Here is an 18,023-nt window from a genome sequence, read left to right as displayed (position 1 = left end):
CAGCCTCCTGAGAAACCACATAACACATTGCAGGAGGCCTTGGGATACGCTACTGTCACGTGTCATGGCCTATTATTGGGGGTCAGGCTTCAAGATCCAGGAAGAGAAAGTTGGCTCAGATACAAGAGAATAAGTGCGAGACCAGGTAAGCAGTAGCAAAATGGTATGTTACCCCAAAGAAGTGTTTCTCAAATCCAGTCCTCAGTCCCCCCCCCCAAGAGATCATGTTTTCAGGTTTTCCATTTTTCACAGGCGATTTGATCAGTTCACTGCCTTAGCAATTACCACAGCCGTTTCATCTGAGGGAAATCCTGAAAACATGACCTGTTGTTGGGGGGGGCCTGAGGACTGGATTTGAGAAACACTGCCCCAAAGCAACATTGGATTATACCAAGTTTTCTTTCAGACAATAACTTTAAACCAAATGAATAAAAGCAAATTCTTATAAGCATCCTGGCGATGGTATGGTCTGTACCAACCCCTCTATCCATCTGCTTCTAACTTGGTCTGCATGTAAATGTTGAGAAAAATAAAGCCATGATAAAAAAACAAAAAACACACCTCATACTAAATATCCATACAGTTACTAGTATAGAATGTTGTTCACTTTAGTGGTCCTTTAAGCTCTGAATAAAGCTCAGGGTATTAGCAGCCTACAGCATTAAAAAAAAAAAAACCCACAGGCAGCCAATGAGCGATAAGGTGTCCTTCATGGCAACATATGGGACAAGCTTGTAAAGTGACGTGGCCTGCAGACAATAATCCACAGCGTTTGACAGTGCCAGGGGTGTGTCAGGAGCACACATAGCTGGGGGGTGGGGGTGGTTTGCAGCACTGAAAAGGGCTGGAAGCTGCTGAGCACATGATAAGCATGTCAGGGAATAGCGCTGCAGATACTAAAAGAATTAACTCCATAAATGACAATGACTGAAGAGGAGATAAAATGCAACACGAAAGATGCTGCCAATTGCAAGGAACATGGTTCCCAGTGCTGAGGGGGGGGGGGGGGGGGGGAGACAAATGCAGGAAACAAGGGGTTGGATTCATTTGCATATAAAAAAAAATCCAGTTTGGGAGAGGCAGGAGACAAAGCAGGATGAGGACATGTGATCCTATACATGCTGAGTTAGTATTTGTATTGTGTGCCCTGCAGCTAAAAAGGTAGGATAACCGGCCAGGAACAAGCCATGAGAAAAGTATAACTGAATAAAAGTGCCTGCTGAGGACTTATAAGGGACGATAGACCAAAAATAAGAAATTACATTTGCAAAAACTTTTTTAAAACGACATAAAAGTTGTGTCTAAGCTTTGATAGAATAAGACTCCCTTAGGGCCGGTTCACACAGGGGGGGCGACACGACTTGCCGTGCCGCGACCTGACAAGTCGCCCCCGTTCTGTACAATGGAACCGTTCTAAGAGGAGCGACTCGAGTCGCTCCGTCTTAGAAAAAAGGTTCCTGTACTACTTTTGGGCGACCTCGGGGCGACTTGCATTGACTTCTATACAGAAGTCATTTTCAAGTCGCCGCTGAGGTCGCGGCGAGGCAAGTCGTGTCGCCTCGCATCGCCCCCAGTGTGAACCGGCCCTTAGTCCCACTCCTTCCAATCACTGGTAAACAAATCTCACTTCAAGGATGCTGCATACCTAGAAGGAAAACGACATACCTTATAGCTGAACTTTGGGATAAGAAAATACTGAATACATACAAGAGGCAAGTGTATTCTTTCTTGTATCTTATTGCTGAGTGTTGTGCGCAGAAATCCAGCATGAAGCTTTGGTCATACATTAGCTTCCTGTACAAAGACTGGTCTCATATCCAGTCCCCAATTGTAGATTTTTGTAGGCAGCCTGCAGGGTGTCCCTCGCACAACTCTGCTCAGGCTACATACAGCACAAGGAGCTCACCGAAACTTGTATATGGTAATCTTTTGTGGCTATTAAAGAGTATGTTTAAATGAAAGGTTTTGTATCTAGAGTTGGATTTAAATCTGTGACAACAGTAAGATGGGACAGTAAACATAGGAAATTCTCTACTGTCCCTCCAAAACAACCCACTGAATGAGAAAAAAAATAAAAATTATATATATTCCGCGATGCATTACCGACGAGCTCCCACTTCCGCTTTATTAAAAGTCAGAAGTTACACATTTTTTTAGTTGCTGACTTAACAAAAAATTGACTGGAACTCCGCTTTGAATTAAAAATAACCTCACTCCCTTAAAGTGCACTACAAGATAGACATTCACACACGGCTGCTGGGAGGTCAGGTGGGATAACAATCCACAGCTTACAAACAGCCCTGTGAAGTTTCCTGTACCATCTCTGTGCTGACCAGTGGCGGCTGGTGCTCAACATTTTTTTTGGGGGGGGTGCTTCATACCGCATTTCACAGTAAATACATCCCGATCATATGCCGTGCCCGCCTCTCTCGTCTTGAGTCCTGACGTCAGCGGGGAATTCTCTGCCCCGCCCGCTGACTATAGTTATATCAGAAGAGAGGCAGGCCTGGCTAAGAATTCCCCGCTGACGTAAAGACTCGAGAGACGTGAGAGGTGGGCCAGGCACGGCACATGATTGGGATGCATTTACTGTGAAATTCGGTATGAAATGACACATTTTTAAAAAGCACATACAGTGGGGCACATCATTCAATGTAACTCAACTTTTTTTTTAATATAAAAGTCTTTTTAAAAAATATGCTCGAAAGGCTTTCCTGGGAGTGGCAGGGCAAGTTGTTATGACGTTACTCGCAATCGATTTTCTGGTCCGTATGCATCGATGCATCGGGGACACCCATATCTGATGCATCAAGTAATTTCGGCACCCCCTAATTATGCCCAAAAGTGTTACTAAACCCACAACAGTAAAATAAGTCTGTATATGCAGTAAATTATGCTTGTTATACTCACTGTGGAACCTAAGGGGTTAATCCTTTGAATGGTGTAAAAATTGGATTTTCGTACTGACAGTAAAATCCATTTCTCCGAGTTTGACGGACAGAGCACCTCTTTAATCTTGACCATTGGGTTATATTGCCTCTACAGGAGTAGGACTAGGCAGAAAAAAAAAAAACACACACCTGGCTACGCCTATGGGCTGTCCTCAGTATACAACCCCCTCCCTGCTCTAGGCAGTTTAGTAGCAAGCAGTAAGAATTATCAAAAACTCCATTGGGCGGGGGGGTTGCTGTGTCTGTCAAACTCAGAGAAATGGATTTTACAGCGAGTACAAAAATCCCATTTTCTTTCGTTCGGACAGTGTCTCCTTAATCTTGACCATTGGGATGTCCAAAAGCAGTGCCAAAGAAAAATGAGGAGTGGGCAAAATAACCCAAGGCTAACCACAAGAGTTCTAACCAGGTCACAGGAGCCCCATCTGAAAAAAAAAAAAACCCTCAAGAGGGAACCCCACTTTTAAAATAGCCTGCAAAACCTTGCAGCCAAAAGAAGCATCCACAGATGCCAAAACATCTACTTTATACAACTTAGTGAAGGTATGCACTGACGACCAAGTGGCAGCCTTGCAAAATTGTGATATTGACGCTCGATGACGGAAAGCCCAAGATGTACCAAGCGCCAGCATAGAATGCACCGTGACAGGGAAAGGAGGAATCCGACCCTTAATAGAATAGGCCTGAGTCTCAGTCTGTCGGATCCATCTGAAAATAGTAGCTGAAGTGCCCAGCCATTTTTGTCCCAGTGTTAAAAAAAATAAAGGGGGGGGGGGGGGTGGTCTGACCTCCGGAAGGACTTAGTGCCTGCGAGCTACACCCTGAATCGCATGAACCACATCCAAGGTATGCAAAGCAAATTCCTTGGGATGAGCCGGCTTGGGACACGTGGACAGCAATAATGTCCTCATTCAAATTGAATGAAGAGACAAACTTGCGCAGAAAAGACAGACGAAGAACTACTTTATCCCTATGGCATACTAAATAGGGAAAATAGGGACAAACAGGATAATACCGCCAACTCCAAAACCCTGCGGGCCAAGGTAATAGCCACCAGGAATGCCACCTTCTGGGACAACATAGATAAGGGAATCTCCCAAATATTCTCAAATAGTGGTTTCTGGAGAACAGATAGCACCAAGTTTAATTCCCATGGAGGCAAAAGAGACCGCACAGGCAGAGCCACATGCTGGACTCCTTGAATGAAGATACACACTTTTTTTTTTATTTGTGAGTGCCTAGGGGTCAGTGAAAGAAGACTGCCAAGTCAGACACCTGGCCTTTGATGGTGCTCAAAGCCAACTTCTGCTCAACGCCCTGTTGAAGAAAAGCCAAGATCCGAGCCACAGAAAAGGATCGAGGATGAACACCAATCGACTCACACCAAGAAATCTATGCTTTCCACGTACGATGGTACAGCATATATATCTTACTAGAAGTTGACTTCATAGTAGTGATCACTGATCCTGACAGACCCCTCTCTCAGTATCTGGCTTTCAATGGCTAGGCCATTAAAACCAGTTACTGTAAAGCAGGATGGAAGCTCAGCCCTTGGTACAACTGGTCTTTTAGAAGTAGCTTCCAAGGGACGTTTACAGCCACCAGAAGACTTTCACCCTCGGTAGGCACCGCAGAAGAGGAAGGCGTTGGCCCGCAGAGGCACTAGGATGACTGCGGCATCTACCAGAGGAACTTGCGATATTGCCACAAGCCAGTTACTTCCTGGTGAACTGAACCTGCTGAAGGGGCTGACGTTTGAGAAGAAAAACTACTAACCTGGTCAGCATTCACTCCAGAGTCAGACCCAGATAGCCCAATTTCATGGACAGGGCTCGAAAGGGACCTTGGGTAGTTCAGACATCACCCAAACCTTTACAGGAATTATACCCACACAAGGAGACACAGGGCCACCCGAAGTGGACAAATTCTGTCCCTCTTCTTTGGTACCCCAAAAAAGGTTAAATTCGTGGACCCCCTTGATGCTTACGGAGGTGGTCCATGAATCTGGAAACCAGCAAAGATGTCCCCCCCCACCCCAGCAATGGGTGAGAGCAGACCTTCATGCTGAAGGAGTCTCGTCAGTGGATCCAAGAAGCCTGCTCTAGGCTTACCAGTGCTTGGAACTTCTCAGGGAAGAAGCCGTTTCCTTTATCTGCAGTCCCGGGAGCCCAGAAGAATTTATGGCCTGAGAAGGAAGGCCCCCTGTCTGCGACAAGGCTCCTTCCCTTTCCTAGATTGAGGCAGGAAGGTACTCTTTCCCCCTCGGACACCCTTAATGTCATCCAGGGTAGCCCCAAACAGGCAGCTGCCTAGAAAGGGCAGATCAATGAGAGCTTTTTTTTTTTTAAAGGCTTGGTCTGCCAACCAATTCTTAAGCCACAGCACACATCTAATCACCACCACTGAAATAGAAAGCTTGGACAGCACATGAGCTGCATCACAAATATACTGTAGCCCATGGACCAACTGGTCCGCTAAATCAACATAAGCAGCGGGAACCTGCTCACTACCCAGACCCTGGCACAAAAGCTTCATATGCGAGACGTTTTACTTGCGGTCCAGCCTTCGTTGAGGCTGTCGAGGCCGACCTAGCACGTTGCTGCGGTCTGCATGGGCTAGCTGGCTGGACTGGGAAGACCACTGGATCTAGATTATGCAGTCCGCCGTCCAGCCGTTGATTGAAGATCTTCCAGGAGAGGATTTTTATAACAACTTACCTGTAAAATCCTTTTCTTTGGGAGTATATCATGGGACACAGAGCCATAGTAGTTAGTATGCAGGTTATAGTCCACCTTCAGGTGATCGACACTGGCATGCCCCAAGACAAAAAGTGCACTCCCTATATAATCCCTCCCACTGGGGGGGGGGGGGGGGAATACCTCAGTTTTGTAGCAAAGCAATACAAGTGTATACCAAGAATGGAGGGACTCTGTCCCGTGATGTATTTTAAAAAAGAGGATTTTACAGGTAAGAAAAAAAAAAAAAAAAACACCCCTATTTTCTTATTGTACATCACAGGACACAGAGCCATAGTAGTTACTATGTGGGATGCCCATAGCAATGCCAACTGAAGGGAGGGAGACACAAAGTAGGGCACCAAGAGACTAGAGGACTCCTATTGCAACCTGCAGTACACTGCGCCCAAAAGGCAAATGTAGTAACCTTTCTTCCACAGAAACAAAGTTCTTGGGGAAAAAAAAGCATCCTTGATGTCAATTGACACCAGAAGTTTTCCCCTTTGCAGGATGGAGACTACTGATCAAATTGACTCCATGCGAAAAGAACGGCTATTCAAAAACTGGTTTAGATCGAGATCTAAAATGGGTCTCCACTTCCCTATACGGTTTTGGAACCATAAAAAAATAAATGAGGTTTGAATAAAACCCTAATCCTTGCTCTACCAAGGGGACCACTGATATCACTCAGACAAGAGAGGATCCAAAAGCTACAGACAGACTTTTCACTGGATCTCTGACATTGTTCCTGCCAGACCCTTGAAAACTGTAGCAGCCTTCCTTCCACTCGAGCAAGCGGGGGTGCCCTTTCATAAGGCTTTCGTCGAGGAAACCCACAATCCTGGACCTGCAATAGCACCTCCGCCAGTAAAACTTTATGGCCTTACTACCAAAAAGTACTGGATCCCGGGGTCCAGCTCTCTAAAAGAAGCATTTACAGGCAAAACCTAATTTCTTCTGATACGAGGCCCAGGTACCATTCAATTCGGCCAAAAAGTCACTTTGAATGGATCCAGTCTGCATGGCTAGCTCCAGTGGAGCTCAGCACATCTTCACTCGTGACCAACACCTTAGGAAACTGGCAAAAAACAAACAAGCACTGGAGGTACTCTCACTAGTGGGAGGGGTTATATAGGGAGTGCACTTTTTAATTTAGGGTGTGCCAGTGTTCATCACCTGAAGGTGGCCTATAACCCAGTAACCACTGTGGCTGATGTACGATAACCAAAAGATCCAAAGAAGAGCTAGGTCCTGACTATAAATAAATAAAAACTGAATACCTAGAGCAGGGAGGAGGTTATATACTGACAGCAGCCTATGGGCCTAGCCAGGTGTTTTTTGTTCTGCCTACGCCTGCAGAGGCGATATACCACAATGGTCAAGATTATGGGAGGCACTGCGTCTGTCGAACAAAAGAGAAAAGACTGTTTGATCATGTATGCACAGATCCTCTTCCATTGACTCCAAAACATGTCCGAATTAGACAGTGGAGTCAGGATACACATGCTCAGTTTGGTGTATTGCTAGAGAGTTTTGTTTCTTAACTAGAGTGCAAGTGATCAGCACAGGGCCGATCAGCACAGGGCCAATCAGCACTGTCTAGACAGAGGGTCAGGGGTCCTACATCCCGATAAGGCAGCCAGTGCAGTATGAAAACTCTGCCTACAAGCTTTAAAACAGGCACAAGACTGCTATATACTGCTGATGAGATAAAAGGTATTTAGTCGTTTATATTTACTATAGTACTATAGTCCTGAGTTTAGTAATACTTTGAATTAGAAACTCACAAGTATGCAAATAAGGTGTTCTATGATCAGCATACATCTTAAGGGTTGATGACTCAAATGGTCTTGGAATCAACTAGAATTTTGAGGTGGTAAGCAATTGCAGTTCACCATTTTTTCCCTCATGAAAGGTCCACTTCAAAATGGCACCTCTCTCAATATGCCACTACCAAGCACACAGCAACTTAACAATTTGCCCATCAGCTGCTGTCACTGATTTATTGGGACAGCTCCAGGATCGTAGCAGGGCTCTGCACATTTTTTTTATTTTATTTTTATAAGCAAACACCTGCATGCAGATATGAAAGATACCCAAAAGTAGCAAGGGATGCCTCCTTTAAAGACAAATGGATGCCCAGATTAAGGAATGTCATGTATGGTGTACCCTAGGTACTGGTGTTCCCAGAAGAGCTAGAGCAGAATTTTGAGAAGACAAATGCATGTAGCATGTGGTGCCTTCTATCCTAAAGTTATCACTGATTGTATTTGGTCTTGAAAGGTTGGTTTTAATTTGTATAGTTCACAAGATAACCCGCGTGTGATGCCTCAGATGGAAATCAACTGAACGACAAATCAAACAGCATTTTTACAGCAGTGAACCTACTCACTTTCACTGAGTGACATCACTACCCCAGAGACAGCATGCAGCCAAGAGTCAGAATGACAGCTTCAAGCTAAGGCATCTTAAAACAGGTTCTCTGCTCCACGACTTATTTCTTTTCATTTGACCATTCCCTGGACATTAAAAAAGGGGTTGTAAACCTTTGCGCTTTTCAACCTTAATGCATCATATGCATTAAGGTGAAAAAACACTGACCGGCCCCCTTGTCCCCCGTTTTACTTACTTGAGCACTCGAACTTGACCTGACAGGGGCGCTATGTCTCTCTGCCTGGGGTTCTCAGCTCTTTATTAGATAAATAGCAGCGCAGCCATTGGCTCCTGCTACTGGCAATCAAATCCAATGAAGCAAGCTCTGGGGGGGCGGTGCAGAGTCCTGCATTCGGTCTCTATGGATGCTGAACTCGGGAGCTCGCCCACAAGGTAACCCCCTCAGGCAAGCGCTTCTCCGAGGGGGTTATCAAGCGTGGGGGAGGAGCCGCCAGGGGACCGCAGAAGAGCAAGTTTGGTGCCACTGCACAATCACTTTAATCACACAACTGATCTGCAAAAATTTAAGGCCCCGTTCACATGACTGTTCAGGTCCTATCAGTTTTTCAGGCCACCCTGATCGGACAGTTTATTCATACCTATGGGCCAGCAGATGTAAAAGGACTTGTGTCCCACCTACCTCCAAACTGATCTGGTTCACTAAACACAATTGGGAGGAGATACGTTCTGTGTAGGCAGCTTGGATCAGAGGTAATTGGGTGCAAATGGACAGTGGAATCAGTTTACACCCAGTTGCCCATAGAGCAGAGCGGGCTCTGTCCATGTCCACTCTGCAAGAACTGAGCAGACATGAACTTGTCATCTGCCCGCTCTGCTCAGCGGGGGATCTGCTCATTGCAATGCAGTATGCCTGGTATGAAAGGGGCCTTAAGTGCATGGGAAAAAAACAGGATCTGCTCTACTTTTATTATGCTGTGCACTGCAACATACAACCATGTGTTCCGGTTTATCGAGTTAAAATGGACGTGTGCCTTGGGGTGCCACAATGAATAGCTATGCACCACATGCATATACAGTGCATTGTCATGCGTTACTGTAAGATGTGTTCTAATGCATTCTTTGTGCGCATTAAGACTTATTCACACCACAAAGCAGCGTTCCACATGCTGTGTCCTTTTGTCCTGGCACACACCTGGGTACAGGCAGCCACTGAGGTGAGTCACCGATATATTAACGGACGTGTCTCAAGTACATTGGTCGCTGCAGATAAAAAAAAAAAAAAAAAAAAAAAAAAAACACAACTCTCCAAGGAAAAGCTATTTTAAAAAAGGTAGCTGGAAAAATGACCACTTCTTACACAAGGCGGGTGACCCTGAAAACTGCCACCTGAATCAACACAAGCTTTCTCTGTGCAGCGAGATTTTTTTTCCCCTGAGTGGACGCTTTCACGCTGTGACTTTGATCAACATATAAGCTACATGTAAGAAGAGATTAAAACTTCATGGTACAGATAATGCCCTGCCCCCAATACACAGTGCTCCAGTGAAAACGGGTTGCCTACAAACAGTAACAGGGTAAACAACGAGCCTTTGGAGAGAACAGGCAGCTGCAGGTGACAAAGCAGTTACCAGACTCAGGTTCTTTGGAAGCAATTCTAAAAGTGCAGGCGATTCTACACAACCATATGGGCTGCCAGCTGGCAACTCTGCAAATGGCTAACTACAAGTCCCAGCATGATTGGGAAGCAAGAAGCTGGGATATGCAGCTGAAAATGTGGGCCTGCACATGGGGGAGAACAAAAAAACATGACAATCGCCTGGTTATTAATGCTATGTCAGCAGCTTCAACACTATGAAAAGCTGAAAGCGGCCAGTGAAGTCAGCCGACTTGTATTCCTGCTAGGGCCATCTGTGCATTTGTGTCACAAAATCTTAAATGTATATGTAAAGCCTAACATCTCATTGACTGCCTTCTGCTCTGTACAATTGAAAGAGTTTTGTTTGAGGAAGGGGGGACGGACAAAAAAAAAAAAAAAAAAAACACACACCCCTTTTGATCCTGCCATAATCTTGAGCTGATGTCTTGTGTTCTCTACCCCTGCTGACTTCCTAGCCGGTATTGTTCCCAGCTCTCAACCTTTTCATAGAATGCATTATGGTGGGGGAAAAAAAATAAATAAAAGCCTAGTACACAATTAGAAAATCAGTTGAATGATTGTTTGCATTTTTCTCCCCCATTGAAAACAAAAAGGCCTAAAATAGTATGAAAATTCTTGAACATCGGACAACTTATGTATGTAGCTATGGTCAATACTTTGTTTCCAGTCATGCATTGACTTGCTCATTCTCTTTGTATAGGACAAATGCCATACCAAACAAAAATCGGATGCTATGATAAACGGGAATCTCCACCCCCACCCCCCCCAACACTTCCTTAAGAAATTTGTCTGAACAGCCTCCCGCCATTCAACCAGAAGAAAAGATACCCCAAGATCATCATGGGGAGCCAGAGCCTCAGTCAAGTTGTGTCCCATCCCAGTGGTGGTCCTTCGGTCAAACCGCCTTAAAAAGGGTCAACAAAAGACTTTCAGCATAGTGGGAAAGGAATAGCACCTCTATCAGGTACTTATCTTATGTGCTCTTGTTGTATTGCGGTTGTTTTCCCCTCTTCCTGCCCCAGAGAGCAATCACCAGGACAAACTGAGGGGAGCAATACAGCAGAGGTCCTAACTCTTCCCTCATTCCATATAGGAACACCTGTTCTGGTATTCAAGAGGACACTACACCTCACTTTGGAAGGATTTCCTCTCACTTCCTCTTGTGTCTCCCCTATTTTATCCCTCCCTTTAAATACATTTTAGGGCTTGCGTAGTTGAGCTTTTGAGTTGCAGAATGGTTTAAAACAGATCTGCACACATTCTCCCCCCCCCCCCCCCCCGCAAAAAACATTTTCTTCGTGATTTGCACTTATTTCAGTGGGTGCGCTGGGGATGATACCACTGAGGCTGAAAACAGCAGGTCCTATTGAGATCCTGCAGGCAAGGCAGGTCAGATGTAAACTTTAGTATTTAAAAGCATGCATTTCAGCAGCAGTCTTCAAACTGCGGCCCAAGGCTCTTGGGGCACTTTTCCTCCCAATGATACCAACAATGGGGCACTGCTTACCCCCCCCCCCCCATTGTTAACAATGAGGATGAACTATTCCTCCCACTAATAGCTATGAGGAGGCACTATTCCACCCACTAATGCCAATGATAGTACTCCTCCTCCTGACCACCAACACTGAAGCCATGTTTATTCTCACCGATGCTGGACCCAGGACATTTTCAAACACTTAACTTTTTGTCTGTCCGAGTATAGAACCATGTTTGGCCAAAGAATGTTTGAATCCACTTACGGTTGACTGACTACCTCTGCTGGAAGTCTATTCCAAGCATCAACTACTATTTTGGTAAAATACTTTCCAAGAATCATTTTGAACTTTCTTCCCGCTAAATTGAGGTCAGGTCCCCATGTTCTTGAAAGTCACTTCATCTTGACAATACTGCTCTCCAGAACCCTATTCAACCCCTTGGTGTATTTAAAAAGGTTTCAATCACATTTCCCCATTCCTAACTAGCATTATACCATCCACTGCAGTGGGGAGATTGTCTAATTCCTGGGACTGGGCATTAAAATAGCAAAGAATCTTACTTTAAAGTGACATTAAAGGTTCATTATACTTACCTGCCCTGTGCAGTGGTTTTTCACAGAGCAGCCCTGATCCTCTTTTCAGGTGCCCGCTAGTGCCTGCTTACATCCGAGCCCTGCTCTATGCATCCATAAGACACAGCAGTGGCTCGGCCCCACCTCCGCTCTCTCATTGGCTCACTGGCCCCCACTGCTGTCTCAGCCAATGAGGAATGAGAGACCAGGGCGAAGCTCAGCTTAGGGTGAGATGGGTGCTGCACAGTGTTTTGTTTTTACCTTCATTTATAGTATGCATGAAGAAAAAAAAAAAAAAAAACAGCCTTTAAAACTTTGAATTTTTTATTTTTTTTGCATTACATTGGTCCAGCTTACACCAACATAAGTACACATTATCCACACCTGTGGGATGGTTGTGTAAGCTGCAAATCACTGTAGTAGTTGCAGCTACTACAGCAAGTGCAGTAGTCCTCCAGGTCCTGTGGTGAGTGGATGCCCTTGTGAAGAGTGAACACAAGGGGTTGGTTGGCTCAGCATGGCTGCCATTCACAAAGTGCAGCGGGGACTCCAATCAGAGGATTCCTTGTGTTCATTGAAAAAAAAAAAAAAAAAAGCTTTTTAGGGTAATTGCTAAGTGAGGAGAAAACAAAACACCCCTTAATTTACCCTAAAGCATCAACTTATATTGGCTGTATTTTTTTCCTGTCATTTCTACAGCTGTGAGATCAACACCATGCAATGTATGTTGATTATTAAGCAAACGGGTGGTTTACATATATCCATGTCACTGGGAATATTAAATAAGTCATGGTTGCAGGTAGAACCCTGGCAAGAGAAGCTATTCAGTGTAGCTTGTGGATTCATGCGACGACCTCTGCCAGCTGAAAAGAACAGCAAACCCCATAGGATGGGAGGGAAATCATCAGCGCGTGCCAAGCCAATCCAAAACAAACAGCTCATACACTGTTCTCACACTTGATGGTTTCTTGTTTGAGGGAAATCTATGCAATTTTTCAGGTGGGAGAACGTTTATACGGTATTGCAACAATCTGCATTATCAAATGCAGGCAACAAAGCGATCGCATGATACACTGTTCTCACACTTGATGGTTTCTTGTTTGAGGGAAATCTATGCAATTTTTCAGGTGGGAGAACGTTTATACGGTATTGCAACAATCTGCATTATCAAATGCAGGCAACAGTTGGTCCCATGTTGTGACGGTTTGTCCTAGGAGATTTTTGTGCCTGGAAAAATCCCTGGCTTTCACCAACAGATCATTCCCATGAAGGCCATCTTGTCTTCCTTCATTCAAGCTACTTTTAAGCTTTTTATGGCAAGTTCACAATGGAAAAAAAAAAAAAACGCATTTCATTTGCATGTCACGTTAAAGTAGTCCTAAAAAAGGATAAACTGCAATACAGCAGCTCAGTAACAGTGCTAATGAAATGTTGCCATGTATAGACAAACTTTCGTTTCAGGTAGAGTGGGGAAGTATTAGAACCACTGTCAAGTTCTTGTTGATGTCTGTGTCCTGACCTTTATTTGTGCAGGTGATCAGGGTAACTGCAACCAAAAATGATGGAAAAGACGACATTTTACAGTTGTCCCCATAAGAATAAAATCTCAATGGAACTGTCTGAGGGAGATCTCCCTCTCATTTGGTAGAGATTTATGCTCACTTCCTGTTCCATCTCCTAGACAGAAAGTGAAGGCAATTCTCACTTTACTTTCTGCCCTGAAAAACAAAGGACAGTGAAAAAAAAAAAAAAAAAAAATCTCCAAAGTGAGAGATGGATGGCAGTCATCAGAACAGGTGTCACCATTGGAAGATTTCCACCCCAACTGTAAAATTTTGGATTTCTCATCAATCTAATAGCCTGTACACGCGATCTGAACATTGGACAGATCTGTTTTGTTTTTTTCTGCATGCTAGTCATATATTGAAAATGGAGATGTTACTAAAGCTGTGACAATTCTTGTAGAAACAAAAAAAAAAAAAAAAAAAAAAAAAAAAAGGGAGGAAGTGATGTCGTGTTGTAGTGTATTTCTATTTTTTTTTCCGATGACAAATGTACCGATTAAATGAAAAATCGGATGATCTGGTAACATACAGGAAAAATTTTCACGTTTGTCCGATTGGATATCAGATTAACTGTCATAATCTTGAAAGTTGTGTACAGATTATCATGCGATCGCTTTGAAAGCAGTATATTTTGTCCGATTTTCAGATCACGCGTACGGGCCATGGGAGTGGTCACTAGGACAAATTGAGAAGGAAAGACTTCCCAGTAGGAACAGATGGTAATGAAAAAAAAAAAAAACCACTAGATTTTCAGTAGCTCACACCTATTGCTGTGTAAAAATGTTAGTTTTATTTGATAGACCTTCATGGCAGTCACCAAATTTTTTTTTTATAAAAACTGCAGAATATATATATATATATATATATATATATATATATATATATATATATATATATATATATATATATATATATATATATATATATAAAATTTTATTTTTATGTTATTGAAAAGTTTGAAACGCAATGTTAAATGACATTTTAGTAACACATTAACTACCCTGCTTTCCAGCTGCTAGAATGCCATACTTTGATGGATTTACTCTACCTTGCTTGTCATTTAAGGAAAATCCTACTTTGGTGTGATTTCAAAGTCACAGATCAGTGTGATTTGCACCACTGATGTCATTGTGGCTTCATTTAATAGAAGTCTATACAAGTCGCAATGAAAAAAATTATTACACACACATAAAATGGGGGGGAGTAGTGCTACAACCTTGCATAAAATTGCAGTAACCTGAGTCACAGCGACATGAGTGACTTTGTTGCCTGCATTGGGTATGAGTGTCAAATCGCATTACAGACCGCACTGTTGTGAACTAGGGCTAAATCCTTAAAGAACATGGGTCCCACCTTATCACATACAGGAAACCGCAAAAAAAAAAAATCCTCAGATTGAACCAACACGGGGAACGCATACAATACAAATCATGCACGAATATCAAGTTCCCAGGCATGAAAAGCACCAAAATTTAATCTCAGGCAAGAAAACCACAACACAATTAGGTTACCTACTCTTTGGGTACTTAAATGCTGCGTCACAACAATGGAACGCCTGGCCATTCTTATGGGTTACATAGCAGGTGTGAAAAATGCAAATACACTGGGTAGTGTAGGCACAGACACATGGGTATCTGGCAATCGTAACACAATGTAAAAATGGCACAAAAAACTTGGAAGTGTATGGTGTAGTATAGGCTTAGCTGATGAACTAGGAGCAGCTAAAACTGTAGATAACAGCTGGAGAAGCACACATTGCCTAGGCGTGATAAGAAATGAGAAGCAGAAACCTTACAGACTAGATCCTTCAACAGAACCCTTTGGATTCAGCAACAACCTCTGCTCTGTCATTTAGGGTGCAAATCATGGTGAATGGATGGTTGCAATGACCTATGTCTGAATTTGACTGTCACTGCGCAAGTGGAGCCAATTGTTTGCAGAGGATTGTTAAGAACAAAATGCAGAGAGATGGGAAATCCACATTAATGCACAGGAATTTGGTTAGTGGGTTACAGATGCACACCACCAAATCAGACAGACAAGGTCACAAATGCAGTTAGGTATATGCAACTCCCTTTAACACTACCAAAACTGTGTCAAAGCAAGGGCAGACCCATCTCTGAAACAATGAGACCCTGTGGCACCTAATAACCAACCCTGACTCTCCACATGTTGGGTGGCAGGATTAAAATTTTCTTTATTTTCCAATTGCTTCAGTAAGGCGACAGCAAAGCCCAAAATCCATCAGGTTGAAAAACAATTCAATTGATACTGTAGGTGAGAAATATCAAATTACTCACCAGCCAAACCAACTACAAGGGTGGCATGCATACACATTTGTGCACACATTTGACACCAGTGTAGAAGAGCCTCAAAATGTTCATGCAGCTAACAGTAAAAAATAGGTTTGTAATAAATCCATCCTTCACTCCAAGTAAGCTATAAAAGATGGAAACGTCCCACCTTACCGTGCATGGTTGGCTGCTTAGGGTCTTCATCAATGGGCTCCAGCTCAGTAATGAATCACACAGACGCTGAGCATAGCTGCTGAGCAGCCCAGACTCCACCTTCACATTACTTCCTCACCCATTGGCTCAGCTGGTATGTACCTCTGCTTACTGAAAATAAACTCACTTCACTGCAATACATGTTCCAGCAATCTGAGCAAAACATCGCTTCAAAGCTTGCAAAAGACAGTGTTGAATGCCAAGGTTTCAGGAGCCTCACTGCATCTAGGAGCAAAAGTCCAAGGCCGGAAGATGCCAAGCGAGGCAACTGCAGCTTACACCCGTTACATTAGTGCTGTAATACAACCAGCTTATCTGCCACCAAGTCGCACTCCAAGATCCTGCCTTGCAGCTTTGGTTATTGATGAACTCATTCCACAACATGCCACGGCCCACTTAGCTGGTCTAACCTGTCGCTCTGGTACTAGCCAAAGCCAATATGCCGGGCTAAAAAGGAAGAGCACTCGCAGTTGTGTAAATATGCCCAGAGTTCAGACACGAGAAGAGTTATTATAAAAAAAGGCAGCTGCTTTGAGTGGCGCCCCTCCACCCTTTTCACTTGAGTGTAACTCCAACCAATTGGTCTGTCTATGGCCAGCCTTACTCTTTCCAAAATTTAAACAGTTTTAATTTTGGGCCTTGATTTGCCCAGCAAGCACCACCTGGTTTGGAGGTGGGGTTATTATTTTATTTTATTTATTAATTAAAAAAAAAAAAGATCAACTTGGCCAAATGGAAAACTAAAGGAAACCCAAAGCCAATCATTTACAGGTAATTGCTACATGTGCGACTGAGCTGCCAGGCTCTTATTGCTCATCTGAAGGGGCTCCTTTAGTCTGCCAATAATCACGAGTGTGAATTAGATTGGGCCAGGCCAGCATGGTTTCCTCTTTTCTGTACATGAAACCAACACAAGTTAAGGTGGAACTCCAGTTCATTTTTGTTTAGCGGTGGGGGTGGAGTATCAAAGAACCACCTCTACCAGACTTGTCCACACTGGAAGTATCCCCCACAACATCCTCTCTGCCAAATCTAAATGTGTAGATAAGGAATATGCTATGCTCTCCTGCTGCTCTTTCATGGTCTAGTGAGCAGGCTCAGGGTACAGAGGGGACACCACTGTATTCTCAAAGAAGAACTCCAGGCAAAATTTTAATTTCCCATGCAGTGGGGCTGTGTCCCCACTGCATGGGTTGACTGCTTGCTTTTGTCTAGGACATTGCAGAGTGAAGATATATTTACTTAACCCATCGCTCTTCCGAACGCAAGACCAGTGCCTGCCGCTCCAGCACCCCACCCACCCCCCGCTGTCTTGTGAATGGACGGTTAATATCATCGCTCCGATAGACTCAGGTTATTAGGACGGCATAAAACAGTCCCCGCTGGATGTAGGGGGGAACGTGGTTTTCTGGAGGACTGAAGGATCTGGCAAGTATAGCTTTTCCTTGTACCCCTGTGTAAAACGAGCACTAAACCCATTCAGTGCTGGCACAAGTTTTGCCTGGAGTTCTTTAATTACTTGTGAAAAGGGAAAAATTAAATAAAAAAAGCACACAACACTGACATGTAAAACAGCCTTAATGTATGCAACTCATCTATGTATTTTAACCATTTGATTATAGAGTTCTTCATTCAGGAGTTAGTGGTTCTAAATTCTGGTTCTCGTTTTCTGCATTAGAGAGGAAAGGGGGAAAAAAAAAAAAAATTAAAAAAAAACCCCACCACACCCCCCTCACCACTTGTTCCCCTCTCCCCAACAGTTACTAGAATCCTGTATCGATCCAGCGCTGTGCACAGCTGCAGGTCTTCTCTCCCCTCTCCCTGCTCAGTCTTTGCACAGAGCAGCAGGAGCCATTGGCCCCTACTGCTGTCAGTCAAATACTGTGAAGAGGGAGGGTGGGGCCAATCTGCACTGTGTGTCTATGGACAAAGCCTGGCTCAGGAGCGAGCCCACATTGCAAGCAGCTTGCTGTGAGGGAACACACAGAAGGGAAGCAGAGTGCGGAGGACCCCAGAAGAGGTGGTAAGGCGACACGCTCTGCAATACCCCTGCACAGAGCAGGGAAGTATAAACGTCTTTATTTCAATAAAAAAAGGTTTATAATCCCTTTAATATCATGCACCTTTGTAGATTCTATCACATTTGCACTACAGCAGATCAAAAAGC

The 18,023-nt window shown here is 43.9% G+C and overlaps 1 protein-coding gene across 3 annotated transcripts in view; it reads right to left on the bottom strand.

Moving 5' to 3' along the window:
* Positions 1-18,023, bottom strand: part of LARP1 (La ribonucleoprotein 1, translational regulator) — a 101,639-nt gene that overhangs the window by 56,290 nt on the left and 27,326 nt on the right. The window contains exon 1 of one of the 3 annotated variants that reach the window (XM_077468378.1): positions 15,818-15,892. The exons of the other annotated variants lie outside the window; for them this stretch is intronic. Within the exon in view, the coding sequence (XP_077324504.1) occupies positions 15,818-15,824 (7 nt within the window). The 5' untranslated portion in view covers positions 15,825-15,892. Of the gene's footprint in view, positions 1-15,817; positions 15,893-18,023 lie in introns of those variants that run through there. 3 annotated transcript variants of the gene reach the window in all.

Source organism: Lithobates pipiens, unplaced genomic scaffold, assembly GCF_037356315.1.
Source record: "Lithobates pipiens isolate NorthernLeopardFrog02 unplaced genomic scaffold, aLitPip1_a1.2 Scaffold_8, whole genome shotgun sequence".
Lineage (NCBI taxonomy): Eukaryota > Metazoa > Chordata > Amphibia > Anura > Ranidae > Lithobates > Lithobates pipiens.
The sequence above is the reverse complement of the archived record's forward strand: the minus strand, read 5'-3'. Positions and strand labels throughout refer to the sequence as shown.